This window comes from Schistocerca gregaria, chromosome 3 (genome assembly GCF_023897955.1).
Source record: "Schistocerca gregaria isolate iqSchGreg1 chromosome 3, iqSchGreg1.2, whole genome shotgun sequence".
NCBI lineage: Eukaryota > Metazoa > Arthropoda > Insecta > Orthoptera > Acrididae > Schistocerca > Schistocerca gregaria.
In genome coordinates, this window is record NC_064922.1 from 228,535,901 (window position 1) to 228,551,154 (window position 15,254).

General features: G+C 40.0%; 1 protein-coding gene across 2 annotated transcripts in view; it reads left to right on the top strand.

The window, feature by feature from the left end:
• Nucleotides 1-15,254, top strand: part of LOC126353845 (probable helicase with zinc finger domain) — a 159,893-nt gene that overhangs the window by 26,460 nt on the left and 118,179 nt on the right. For both annotated transcript variants that reach the window (XM_050002991.1, XM_050002992.1), the window contains 2 exons: nt 11,325-11,522; nt 11,707-12,259. In XM_050002991.1, coding sequence (XP_049858948.1) covers nt 11,325-11,522; nt 11,707-12,259 — 751 coding nt within the window. The remainder of the gene's footprint in view (nt 1-11,324; nt 11,523-11,706; nt 12,260-15,254) is intronic.

Genomic DNA, 15,254 nt, shown 5'->3' on the forward strand with positions numbered 1-15,254 from the left:
ATCTACATAAAATCTCTCTTTGTCCAAAAGTCGAACGACATCTTGTGCACTACTGCTATCAGGAATAAACTCCACACAATCAAGGAGACTACTACGGTTTGGCACTCTTCCTTCTGCTCCTCTCAGAAGCCATCCGCTGACTAATGCCACCCATGCATTGGCTATACCAGGCTGACCCCAATATTTTCTTTCGTGTGTAGTCTTCGAGATTCCTTAATTTTAATATTAGAAGGCAATTCACTTTCCTCTGTGAAAGTGGTTTTTATTTTCAGATATAAGATTTTGCTTTACTCCTGGAGCAGGAGCAGAATGGTTGTGGTTGTGACCGCTCTTCGTGTTTTCTCGGTCCACTTCCCCGTGGAAAGATCACACTTTTTTCCAGTTTTTATGTTTTGTCTACCCATTTATGTCTTCTACTGTCTGTGTTTTAACATCTTTATTTCATAATTTGTCTTCTCTGACTGGATCCTTCCACTTTCAATTGAGCCTGTCTTTTCTGTGGGTAAGCTTACAATCACGGGACTGATGACCTCTCCGTCTGATCCCATAACCCCTCTCAATCAATCATTCAGTTACAGTAAACATTGATTTTAAGTTCTATGATTTTATGTTCATGATTCTACACCATAAACATGTAGCCCCTTTGAAAAACCCATAAGATCAGTGCTAAAAATTCCCTGATTTTACATTTCTTTCTACATCTACATCTACATTCATACTCCGCAAGCCACCTGACGGTGTGTGGCGGAGGGTACCCTGAGTACCTCTATCGGTTCTCCCTTCTATTCCAGTCTCGTATTGTACGTGGAAAGAAGGACTGTCGGTATGCTTCTGTGTGGGCTCTAATCTCTCTGATTTTATCCTCATGGTCTCTTCGCGAGATATACGTAGGAGGGAGCAATATACTGCTTGACTCTTCGGTGAAGGTATGTTCTCGAAACTTTAACAAAAGCCCGTACCGAGCTACTGAGCGTCTCTCCTGCAGAGTCTTCCACTGGAGTTTATCTATCATCTCCGTAACGCTTTCGCAATTACTAAATGATCATGTAACGAAGTGCGCTGCTCTCCGTTGGATCTTCTCTATCTCTTCTATCAACCCTACCTGGTGCGGATCCCACACTGCTGAGCAGTATTCAAGCATTGGGCGAACAAGCGTACTGTAACCTACTTCCTTTGTTGTCGGATTGCATTTCCTTAAGATTCTTCCAATGAATCTCAGTCTGGCATCTGCTTTACCGACGATCAACTTTATATGATCATTCCATTTTAAATCACTCCTAATGAGTACTCCCAGATAATTTATGGAATTAACTACTTCCAGTTGCTGACCTGCTATTTTGTAGCTAAATGATAAGGGACCTATCTTTCTATGTATTCGCATCACATTACACTTGTCTACATTGAGATTCAATTGCCATTCCGTGCACCATGCGTCAATTCGCTGCAGATCCTCCTGCATTTCAGTACAATTTTCCATTGTTGCAACCTCTCGATACACCACAGCATCATCTGCAAAAAGCCTCAGTGAACTTCCGATGTCATCCACCAGGTCATTTATGTATATTGTGAATAGCAACGGTCCTATGACACTCCCTGCGGCACACCTGAAATCACTCTTACTTCGGAAGACTTCTCTCCATTGAGAATGACATGCTGCGTTCTGTTATCTAGGAACTCCTCAATCCAATCACACAATTGATCTGATAGTCCGTATGCTCTTACTTTGTTCATTAAACGACTGTGGGGAACTGTGTCAAACGCCTTGCGGAAGTCAAGAAACACGGCATCTACCTGTGAACCCGTGTCTAAGGCCCTCTGAGTCTCGTGGACGAATAGCGAGAGCTGGGTTTCACACGACCGTCTTTTTCGAAACCCATGCTGATTCCTACAGAGTAGATTTCTAGTCTCCAGAAAAGACATTATACTCGAACATAATACGTGTTCCAAAATTCTACAACTGATCGACGTTAGAGATATAGGTCTATAGTTCTGCACATCTGTTTGACGTCCCTTCTTGAAAACGGGGATGACCTGTGCCCTTTTCCAATCCTTTGGAACGCTTCGCTCGTCTAGAGACCTACGGTACACCGCTGCAAGAAGGGGGGCAAGTTCCTTCGCGTACTCTGTGTAAAATCGAACTGGTATTCCATCAGGACCAGCGGCCTTTCCTCTTTTGAGCGATTTTAATTGTTTCTCTATCCCTCTGTCGTCTATTTCGATATCTACCATTTTGTCAACTGTGCGACAATCTAGAGAAGGAACTACAGTGCAGTCTTCCTCTGTGAAACAGCTTTGGAAGAAGACATTTAGTAATTCGGTCTTTAGTCTGTCATCCTCTGTTTCAGTACCATTTTGGTCACAGAGTGTCTGGACATTTTGTTTTGATCCACCTACCGCTTTGACATAGGACCAAAATTTCTTAGGATTTTCTGCCAAGTCAGTACATAGAACTTTACTTTCGAATTCATTGAAAGCCTCTCGCATAGCCCTCCTCACACTGCAATTCGCTTCGCGTAATTTTTGTTTGTCTGCAAGGCTTTGGCTGCGTTTATGTTTGCTGTGAAGTTCCCTTTGCTTCCGCAGCAGTTTTCTAACTCGGTTGTTGTACCACGGTGGCTCTTTCCCATCTCTTACGATCCTGCTTGGCACATACTCATCTAACGCATATTGTACCATGGTTTTGAACTTTGTCCACTGATCCTCAACACTGTCTGTACTTGAGACAAAACTTTTGTGTTGAGCCACCAAGTACTCTGAAATCTGCTTTTTGTCACTTTTGCTAAACAGAAAAATCTTCCTACCTTTTTTAATATTTCTATTTACGGCTGAAATCATCGATGCAGTAACCGCTTTATGATCGCTGATTCCCTGTTCTGCATTAACTGATTCAAATAGTTCGGGTCTGTTTGTCACCAGAAGGTCTAATATGTTATCGCCACGAGTCGGTTTTCTGTTTAACTGCTCAAGGTAGTTTTCAGATAAAGCACTTAAAAATATTTCACTAGATTCTTTGTCCCTGCCACCCGTTATGAACATCTGAGTCTCCCAGTCTATATCCGGCAAATTAAAATCTCCACCCAGAACTATAACATGGTGGGGAAATCTACTCGAAATATTTTCCAAATTATTCTTCAGGTGCTGAGCCACAACAGCTGCTGAGCCCGGGGGCCTATAGAGACGTCCAATTACCATGTCTGAGCCTGCTTTAACCGTGACCTTCACCCAAATCATTTCACAATTCGAATCTCCGTAAATTTCCTTCGATACTATTGCACTTCTTATCGCTATAAACACGCCTCCCCCTTCACTGTCCAGCCTATCTCTGCGGTATACATTCCAATCCGAGTTTAGCATTTCATTACTGTTTACGTCTGGTTTCAGCCAACTTTCTGTTCCTAGTACTATATGGGCGTTGTGACCGTTTATTAATGAGAGCAGTTCTGGGACCTTTCTATAGACGCTCCTGCAGTTTACTATAAGCACATTAATATTGTTATTCCTTGTTGCATTTTGCCTACTGCCTTGCCGCGTCTCAGGAGGCGTCTTGTCGGGCCTAGGGAGGGAATTCTCTAACCTAAAAAAACCCCATGTGCACTCCACACGTACTCAGCTACCCTCGTAGCCGCTTCCGGCGTGTAGTGCACGCCTGACCTATTCAGGGGGACCCTACATTTCTCCACCCGATAGCGGAGGTCGAGAAATTTGCACCCCAGCTCTCCGCAGAATCGTCTGAGCCTCTGGTTTAAGCCTTCCACTCGGCTCCAAACCAGAGGACCGCGATCGGTTCTGGGAACGATACTACAAATAGTTAGCTCTGATTCCACCCCGCGAGCGAGGCTTTCCGCCTTCACCAACTCCGCCAGCCGCCTGTACGAACTGAGGATGACCTCTGAACCCAGACGGCAGGAGTCATTGGTGCCGACAGAGCAACAATTTGCAGTCGGGTGCACCCAGTGCTCTCTATCGCCGCCGGTAGGGCCTCCTCCACATCTCGGATGAGACCCCCCGGCAAGCAGACAGAGTGAACACTGGCCTTCTTCCCCGACCTTTCCGCTATTTCCCTAAGGGGCTCCATCACCCGCCTAACGTTGGAGCTCCCAATAACTAATAAACCCCTCCCCCCATGTGCCTGCTCGGACCTTGCTGAAGGAGCAGCCACATGTCCACTCACAGGCAGAGCGGGCGATGCCACACAGCCAGCCTCCACATTGACCCTCCGCCTCGTGCGCCGCGAACACCGCTGAACCCGCCACTCCCCTTGGGGAGAGGGTGGCCCAACCGCGCCCGGTACCCGCGAAGATGTCTCGACAGCAGGGACAGTGGGTGAAGCATGTAACACCTGGGGTGTACCTTGCGACGCACCAGACTCCCCACTGCCGCTACACTCCGAGGCAGCAGCCTGAAGACGGCTGACCGCGGCCATCAACACGCTCAGCTGTTCGCGAAGAGTGGCCAGCTCCTCCTGCGTCCGTACACAGCAGCCACACATCCTATCCATCCTAAGAAGTCAATTTACTATAGAGTGTTAATAAACTTTTAAATAGACTGCTAATTCACTAAAGGCGGTTGATTATTGACTAAAGTGTGATTGCTAACCACTCCTTGTAGAAAACAAGGAAAATAGCACTGCCTGTCTCTGGACTGTATTCAAAACAAACACTAGTACTACTAGCACTATGGCTGACTAAAGGGACTCTCTCTGACTGTATTCAAAACAAACACGAAGTCTATGGAACACTTAATAGCACTCGACTATTAAAGCTTCCTAAAAGCAAAAACACGCAGAAGAAGAAGTGACAAGTAAGAAAAATACAGTTAATACTTAAATTAAGGTAGCTCGCTGCACAGCAGACGTGAAGCAGACGGCGGTTAGGGCGACACTAGTACAGTTTACCTCAGTTCTAACTTCTTACTTGACATCTTGCTTGACTTTGTCCTGTTTTCCTGCTACTGACGTTTGATGTGACTGAACGAGTTGCAAGTGGCTCAAAAGACAGATGGTTCACACCATGGGTTGTTATGGAGTTACGGGAATATTTTAGGCCATTGTGAGGGTGGGGTCGTGAGAGAGGAAATGTTGCATTAATCTATGATCGGTGTTGCCAATACAACTTGCAATACTTAACTTTACCACGCAATTATGATACACGTACTGCTTGGTTGCAATGGTAATGGGAAAAAAAGACAATCTATGCAAAGTGTTCCAGACCGAGCCAATACGTGATGAAGGGGGCAGCCACCACCTTTCCTTGTGCCACCTGTAACTTGGTCTTATCTTTTTGCATGTAATTCTGATGTAGTGTGTTCAGCAACAGTGTCAATCGTTTAAATTCAAACCCTGAGTCTCGAAGAATATGCTCAGTTATAATTGAGGAAATGTCGCCCATTTCTGTCTAGTGAACTCTTATTGGCTGGTGAATTGTTAAGTCACTCAATAGCCAGTGCAGTCACCACAGCTTACTTGCCAACTGGATGTGTGGACGGGGAGTGGCCCTTCAACAATGGGAGTAAAGGCAGGATTGAAAGCATTTTGTGAAGTGCCGAAAATATACTTTTTGTACAGATGATGATGTGCTATGATAGAGATGTCATATGGAAATAGAACAAGGGTTTTGCGATAGTACGTTTTAAAGACTTTCCTGTTCGTTTCACACCACACACTGCAGATCATAAAGATTGGCAGCAGAGATAGAGGGCATGAAGCAAAACTGTGGCACCTGAACTTTCTTTCAAATTTACATTTTACACAGTGTAGAAAAATTCATTGAGCCGACTTCTAATAATGTTGTAATGTCAGTTGGGGAAGTAAACTAATTTTTTCATGTCTCTGTTTCTCTTGTCAAGCCTAAAATAACACTTTAATGATGGTGAGCATATGAAGACCAGCTCATAAGAGAAGCATTAAGCAATAAAAGCAGTGGTGATAATAAAGTATGTCAATAAGTAGATGTCCACAGTTATAGTTTAACCACTTAGCTGCTGTGATGTTTTTGGTTTAATTCTACACATTCATCAGTTTTTGCTTTTTTCTGGTTGAGCACAAAGGTTGATGTCTCAAAAAATGCATGTTTTGAACTTATAATTTGTGGTCATAGCATGTCCAAAAATAGCTTGATTACCATTAACCCAGATACCAGTTTAAATTTTTTGATGAGTTTTTACTTGCTGTCACACATCTGTGATTTTTTAAGAGCTGATGAAATTCATTACCACAAATTATTGTATAAGTATTGTATTATAGTGCATTTAATTTCCTTCACTTACAGAGATTTTATACAAATTGTTGGAAATTATTGCAATTTTTAATCATATATGCCTATTACATGTGTTTTTTCTTATATTTTGAGGGGTTTTAATATTTTCATTGATTGCCGCATTTTTCTCAAATTTGTGTTTTTAAGTCTGATGGCACGAAAATGTAAAATAGGGGTTCCACTGTATTTGTTTGTAACTCATGTTAATACATACCACATTTGTGTTATTCTTTACTATAATCTGTCACTGACAGTGTGCATCAGTGTCAGGTATGTAATAAATGACAAAATAAACAAACACATGGGTAAAAAAAAAACTTTGTTAAAATAACATATGAAACTCTAGTATGTTGATGCATGATTGTTACAGCTGCAAGCCTATCTATAGACTTAGAAGTTCACAAATTATGAGACATCCAGTGCCGAGACTCTTGATTGGGATAGCATATTGCACTGTAATTCCAGAAAACATTTGCAACTTTTAACCCTCGAGCAGGTGTGCAGCTCTCTGTACACATGTAAAGAGTAGTTGGCTTTAGGTTGCCAAGGTAGACATGTGTAAGCAAAATCACAGTTTAAACTTAGTTTAATTAAACAATGTTAAAATAAAGTTACATAATATGACCCAAAGCATTGTCGTGTTTAACAATAATGAAATAAACTTTCATTACATCACTCTGTTGCCACACAGACAGGTGTTACTGAGGCAGTAATGACCCACTTGAACCATTAAATAGTGAAATTGCATCAGATCCGAGCCAACCACTTATTTGATTACTAATTATCTCGCAGAAAACTGCCTGTTGTGGAATTGTGCTCCTAGCTCGTAATCTGGGTCATTTTCTTGCACAGACTGTAAATTTTTTCCTCATCTAGCTCACTTTGTATTTTCTGTTACTGCTGCTCACTTTGAGCAACAACACAATTTATCACTGTTTTAGCTGAAGCAATAATGAAGGAATATCGGCTTGCAATTGTGAAACAACAGTGAAAATGTATGTCCAAAACCACTTTATTTGTGGTTGGTGCACTCTGGACCCAGGCATGCCCACTCGAGGGTTAAAGTCATTATGATTGAAAGCCACTGACAGACACTGTGTCACATGGCAGCAACTGTAAGCATTATTCATGGCTCAGCATAGCATATGGTTTTTGATGTGCTACAGTTTCACAAGTCTCTGCAGGATGGGCGTTCAATAGGAGCTGTTGCACAGAATCACTGACAAGTTCATTCCAGAACACATGATCATCTTTGTCAATTAGAAAAAGATGGTGTGTACCTTGTGGACAAAACCTGGGTGCTCTACCACTAATCAGTAGTGAAAAGAGCAAATAAAGAATGACGCTGTTGCATGCCAACCAAAACAAAGACGTTCTGTACTGAACCACCAGCAAGAGAAGTTATGCTGACCTAAATTTGGGCAAAGAAAGCATAACTGAGGAACAGTCTCTAGTGCTTCACACTTGCACCTTCTGAAAATTTTTCTTTGGCTTGCAATCAAAGTAAACAATGTGGACTCTTATGCATTGCCCAATATGGCCATTGCAAATATTGTGATGATCATATTACTTGTATTTGGTGTGGTTTCTGTGTAAACCTTACTTGTGAAACTCTTCCCCAATCATTTTCCATAGTTTTGGACCACTCTAAGAAGGGCTGGGTGGCAAGGAGTTCCGGTCTGATAAGGAAGTATGCCATATGAAGTGCAAGTGCACTTTTTTCATGTGGGATCTCAAGCACTTTATTAGTATTTGCAAACTTGCATTGAATGTGATGGAAATTGTGATGAAAAAGATACTGCTTTCTGTCATTTATGTACAGCAGAGAACATGTAAAATAATATTATCATTTTGGTTTTTATTTGATTCACACTTGGTATTTGGCAGTGTTGATTTATTTGAATGAGTTGTTAGAGAAGACAAGCACATAAACATAAAACAAAAATAGTTAAAGTAATATCATTGCTCCATGCTACAGATGCAACGAAAAAGTGGTGCACCTTTAAAATATTTCACTTAGGTAGATGCACCTGTAAACAGTACTACGAAGTTATCCAACATATCACAAGAAGTTGAAAACCCTTAAGTTTATGCTCAGGCGGCATTCTTGCAGTTTTACTATGGAGGAATACAATTTTTATTACATGGATTGTCATGATAGCCTAAAGAAAATAAACAATTTGACTAAGAATGACAACACTGAGCCTCGGGAAACTAAAAGAACAAGAAAGAATGTTGTGTATCTCTGATAATTTTTGAGGTAGTGTCATGTTTCACTAAAAGAATCCAGCTCTGGAATATGACAAATGATTAGTAGTCTTTTTCACATCAAAAAATGGTATTTCGTAATGAAGCATATCAATTGCATAAAATGTTAAAAAGGTGACAACAGTTTGATTGATTCTCAAACATACATTCGGAAATGAAAACAGAAATATGGAATGCACATCAGTGTTAAAGGTATAAGATAGCAGATGAACTGAAAGAACAAAGGCTGTGTTAGTGGTATCACTATTAGTTTCAGACTAAATTTTTGTGGTTGAATAACCATGGCTATTAGGTACGGTTAAACAAGTGCACCTTGTTCGTCGATTGTTTGCAGATACTGAGAGAGTGTGGAAATTGTACAAGAATAGCAGTGACTCATAACAAACGAGAATGGTTGTGAGTCTTATTCTTGCAAATATCAGTGTGAGCCACTTCTTTGTTTCATTTACTGTCCATACTTACAGTATGGAATTTTTGAAATTAATGTGCATAACTTTTAGAAACAGGAGCAGCTTTGTTTTGCAATTTGTTACAAACCAGTGGTCCAACATAAACAGAACCTTAATATTAAACCATCACTATGCAGTGTGTTACAATTAGTCATACTGAATACGGCAGATGTACATTTGATTATTTTGAGCTCTTATTTGGTAAAGATCATCTTTATATCAAAGGCTTGTGTGTCATTGAGGAACTCAGAACCTGCTTGGAAGAAATTTGGGATACTGTAATAGGATCACAGTAATTGTTAGCATTTTAGGGCACAAAAAAAATGCAATTGTAGAGCGCTTTTGGATGACCATTTCACTTCTTATGATCTCAGGAGAGTGCTGCTTCAGAATCAAGCCTTTGTCTGCTACGAATCAGTTTGGTTTAATGATAAATGCCCATTGTGGATGTGAAAAAATGAGAAGTGACAGTAATACCTGTGGCTTTTTGTAGCGATGCATAAGAGAGATTTAGTGGGTTGGTGATTATTTTCTCCTACGAACTTTGCTCTAAGTTACAAAACTTTATATAAATACAGTTTAAAAATGGGTTGTAACTGAGGCTGTCAGTGATAGTGAGAAGCAGTGAGAATATTAAAAATGTGATGGCGATGCAGCAAATGTTAAGTGTTCAGTTGTTTTTCTATCATAGCATTATCCCTCTTCAATCATCTGATGACTTTCCTGGCAATGGAAAACAGTGGAAGCACTAGAAGGTTGCATTTTCTATTGCAGTTAGTGCCTGGGTGAGTTGAAATAAGACGAACAAAGCAAGAACAGAAAAAGATCTATAAATAAATGTCACACAGAATATAACAGTACATATTCAAATAGAACTCACTAGGATGCTGCCAATTACTTCCTGCTTCCAATCATTTTCTGCATAGATCCATCAACTTCAGTATTTTTGCCACAACTTCATTATGTTTTACTATTTGTTCCTAATACATCAGAAATTCCTTGTGGTGCTACATACATCAGTATGTATACATTTCTCTTTAACTAAATCAGATCTTTGTTAAAACTTTGTAGTATATGTTGTACCATTAGTAATGAGTAACAACAAATGTTCTTTTTATTTCCTAAATTCTTCGTATCTCAGTCATGTAAGTCAGTCTTATCTTCTGCAGTGGTCTTCAAAAAGTCAAGATCCACAGATACTCGTGTGCATGCCAGTTATCTGCTTTTCATTCACAACCATAGTCTATTGTTTCCTTTCAGGTGTGCTACATTCCCCTACAGAGAATGTGTTTGATTTTTTATTTATTCCTTGGCTTCTTAGGTTTACATCAAATAACAATTTTTGCTTATAACTTTTTAATTGTTTTTCACTACGCATTTCGGGAGTGCCTTTCCATCGGGTTACATTTATTTATTTCATAATTCTTTGTGACAAGATGTAGATTTTATTTCATAATTCTTTGTGACAAGATGTAGATTTTATTTCATAATTCTTTGTGACAAGATGTAGATTTTATTTCATAATTCTTTGTGACAAGATGTAGATTCAGAATGATCCTGCTATACTTTCATTTGAATTCTTGAATGGCCCTCACCAACCATGGTAGCGCAGTGGTTAGCATGCTGGGGTTGCATTTTGGGAGGATGACAGTTCAAATCTATGTCCGGCCATCCTGATTTAGGTTTTCCATTATTTCCCTAAATTGCTTAAGGCAAATGCCGGGATGGTTCCTTTGAAAGTGCACAGCCACTTTCATTCACCATCCTTCTCTAATTCAAGTTTGTGCTGAGTCTTTAATGACCTGTTGTCAATGAAATCATAATCTCCTCCCCCTTAAATGGTCCTCTAAATGCGTAGTGAAGAGCAAATAGGTATTTTTGATTGAATCTACTAATTTTCCTCTTACCAATTTGAAACAGCCTTAGCATTTAAACGCTTGGTGCTTTGTGGATGTTTTCATTGTAAAGCTCTAATAACTATAGCTGAAGTGACTGTGTACAATACTAAGTGTTTTCTGCTCATCAGTTGTGTCTTGCTCTGAAAAATCTGCGGGTCATCACTAACGTGTCTGACATCACCACCATGTGTTTTAATATCTTAATTTATTTGTATTTAAGATTTAATAAGTCTAAAAAAATATTTTGCTGATGTCTGTGCGTATGACCATTTCGGCTATTTTGCCGTAATTGTTTAATTGTACTACGAAGGATATATTGAAAGTTTTGTAAGTAACATGAAATTCTTCAATTTTTACTTTTCTTAATTAACTAATCAAATATACAAAATTTCTGAAGGTGTGTTGCATTAAATATTTGATTATCACTTACATAGAAAATGTTACTACTGTTTCAGGTGGATACAAGCGCCAAGCCCTGAGAAAGTTATGCGGGAAAAGTTGGAAGGGGTGGAAGATAGTTGTTCAGCAGATCTTATCACAACTATTTCATCAAAAGTTAGTCATAAAGAGTGGAAATTTGTGCTCCACACAAACCAAAGGCTCCATGTCATTGCCCTGCTGCAAGATGCCCACCGAAATCATTTCTCCATCAGGTTGGTGTCTCAAGTATACTTAAAACAGTAGCTACGTATGAAAAAATCCTAGATAGTCCCATATAAAACAGTTGATTTTATTATGCAAAAAATTTTTAGTACTTTACTAGGAAACGTGCAAGGCATTGTTCATTTATTAATATGACATTTTCTTTCCTAAAGTGTGCTTTTTATTTATTTTCAGGAATATTTCAACTAAGGAAAGAGATGGGAAGCAAGTTGGGGAGTGGGTACCCACAAATGATCAAGAATGGACGGCAGGGCCTTTGCCAGACAACAATGATTTTCAACAGCTGGAGCATAGTATCATTATTGCGTTTGCCACTGATATTTATGGCACATTTCGTCAGTCTGTTGTATTTGACCTAGGGGGTGAGCCAGTGTTGGTGCGCCATCTATGTGTTGATGTTGTACCAGTAACTGATGTTGATAGAGTACGTGAAGTACGACACGAAATTGTACTGAAGTCTGCAGAGCGCTGGGATTCCAGCAATTCCACGATAATAAAATTTGAGCATCCATCAGGAAATAATAATGATGAACATGATGACGGAGACAGTGTTCCTTCTGATGATGGTGAGCGTGAACGAGATTTATTGAGCGCATATCCTAGCCCCCGGGCTGATACGTTCACTATAACACAGTCAACATTAACGGAAAAGAAGTTAACACGAAACAATTACAGAGCACGCATGCATGAACTGCTGTGTGTCGAGGAAATGGCACGCTATGAGCAGGTTTGTTGTCAGTACTAATTTTAAAAAGGATTGTGTATTAGAATATTTTAAATACATTGTGCTGCTTTGAAACAACCTAATATACTGGTGAGCTGTTGTTACAATCTAGATCTTGGCAGGTCTTAGATGCATGATATTAGTGTTAGATATTTTTATGAAAAATAAAAGTTATTTTTGCTTAGGGTGGTTTTGTTTTCTTTTTAATGTACAAAAGGAATCGAATGGCTCTACATTACAGCTGAGAGTAGATAAGCAGTTTTCCAAACCTTCAAGCTGAAAATTACAGAAATGGCAAAGAATCTTAAACTGAGTGCTGCGAGTTAAGGAACTAATGGTCTGACATGAATGATAACTTTCTGTTTGACATAAACAACTAGCACACTGTAGAAAAACTTGAAGACTTAGTAACACTTTGTAGTGCTACCCTATTCTCAGTGTTTGTATTACAACATAATTCATTGACAGAACTGAACTCGAGGTTTAAAATCAATTCGCCTAATTACCTACACACATTGTTTATCATGAAGATGTAATTTCTGTTCTACCAGTAATCTCCATACTGTGTTCTTCAAACTGTGAACTTCATGGGAAGTTAATGGATGCCTATTGAAGAATCTTCTCCCACACAATCCAACACCAGCTCCTCAGATTTCTAGTGTGTGAAAAGCTGGGTATTGAGAATCATGGCCAGCTCTGTGTAGCTTAAATGACCAAGTTTCTTATAAGTTCCATTTCAACGTGATATATTTCTTCCTATTAGGATGACTCCTGCACGTAAAAAAGTGTGTTGATATTTCATCCTTGTGCACCATACGTGAAATGCATGTTCAAAATTCCACCAGCTTGTTCCTTATTTCAAAATTTTCAGTTTAGAGTGCTTTACCATTTGTATAACTCAACCCCACCAGCTCAGAATACCATGGGATACCATATTTGTGGAAGACAAAGGGCATCCCCCCCCCCTACCCCTACCCCAATACATCTACAGTATGCAGAAAAGTGTTGTTGTACACAGAGTATTTCTAGTGTTTTGCAGCCTGTGTGGCCGAGCGGTTCTAGGCGCTACAGTCTGGAACCGCGCAACCGCTATGGTCGCAGTTTCGAATCCTACCCCGGGCATGGATGTGTGTGATGTCCTTAGGTTAGTTAGGTTTAAGTAGTTCTAAGTTCTAGGGGACTGATGACCTCAGATGTTAAGTCCCATAGAACTCAGAGCCATTTGAACCATTAGTGTTTTGCAGTGTGAGGCACCAAATATGCAAAAGATGATCTGTTTCCTGGCATGTTTTCTGCTGCCTATACAAGCCAATACTTGAGAGCGCCTGGCAGTTATTTTACAAATGCTGATCAATTAGTCTCATTGTTGGGACTATGCAGAAGAATATTGTCGTCAGATGAGATAAAATCTGTGATTTTACAGATTGTGGTGTGGAATATTAGAAACTTATACTTGGTTAGGTAAATTAGAGAATTTGAAAAGAGAAATGGATAGATTGAAGTTGATGTAAGTCGAATTAATGAAGTGCAGTGGCAGGTAGAATAGGAATTCTCGCCTTTGAGTACTGGGTTATCAACACTAAATCAGAGAAATGCAGGATTGGGACTAATAATGAATAAGAAAATAGAAATGTGTATGTAGTACCATAAACATCATAGTGAACACATTTTCATAGTAAAGATAAATGCAAAGCCAAAAATCCACCACAGTAATACAAATTATAAGCAGTAAGCTCTGTGTGTCAGTTGTATATAAGGCCTTTGGATGACAAAGATTGAAGATAAATGTATGATGAGATAAATGAAATCATACAGTTCATTAAGTGAGATAAAAATGTAATGTTGATGGGGCACTGGCAAGAACAAAAGACCCCGAGAAATCATTGGGCTATGCAAGAGCCACTGAATATAATTGACAAAATGAGAAAATACAAAAAGGTATTGCAGATGAAGCAGGCACAAAGGAATACAGATGCCTCAAGGAAATGAGATCGACAGAAAGTGCAAAATGGCAAAGCGGGCATATCTAGAGGAGAAATACAAAGGTGTAGAAGCCTGCTTGAAATCTCTGGAGAAAAGAGAAGGAGCTGTATGAATATCAAGAGGTCAGATAGCAAGCCAGTACTAACAAGATAAACTCATCACAGCTTCCTCAGTGTTCATGGTAAGAGGGCCCAGTGGACAGCCTGTCAAAAACTGAACACAGATCAAACATGAAAACAGGAAGAATGTGTAATGGACTGTGAAGAAGAAGAAGAAGAAGAAGAAGAAGAAGAAAATGGCAAAATAGAAATGGTCCAAGAACAATAAGTGCAAGATAGAACAGTTCTTAAGAGAAATGGTGTCCTGGTTAAGTGGTTAGTGTTGGGCTGCCAAATGGGGGAGCTGTGTGCAAACCTCCTTCGCACTCTCTCTCTCTCTCTCTCTCTCTCTCTCTCTCTCTCTCTCTCTCTCTCTCTCCCCTCCCTCCCTCCCTCCCTCCCTCCCTCCCTCCCTCCCTCCCTCCCACCCTCTTTGAAAAGATTTGTGTCTGTGTCATGTTGTAATGACGGTTCGCAACAGTGAGGTGTCAGGTAGGGACCTATGACAGTTGATTCTGCACAACTATTCTATTAGCAGCCAAAAGGAAGTAGCTTTAGAATGGGAACTGCAAATGTTTGACATAGCAATAAGTCAACTGAATCCTCCACTGAAAAACACGTCTGGTGTGTCATACATGGCACTAGTGGCAGTACATGTATCATCTGATAGGAATCTCTTATCGACACACCTAATTTGTATGACTGGTGAATGAGATATGGCTCCTTGCCTACTATAGGTGTTCATGTGAATGTGAATGTGATCACTCCCAAGGAAATGACGAAAACATAATAGTTTATAATAGAGGGAAACATTCCAATGTGTGTGTGTGTGTGTGTGTGTGTGTGTGAGTGTGCGCGTGCGTGCGTGCGTTTGCGTTTGTGAGTGTATACGTGTACTTTTTTCCCCCCCTAAGGTA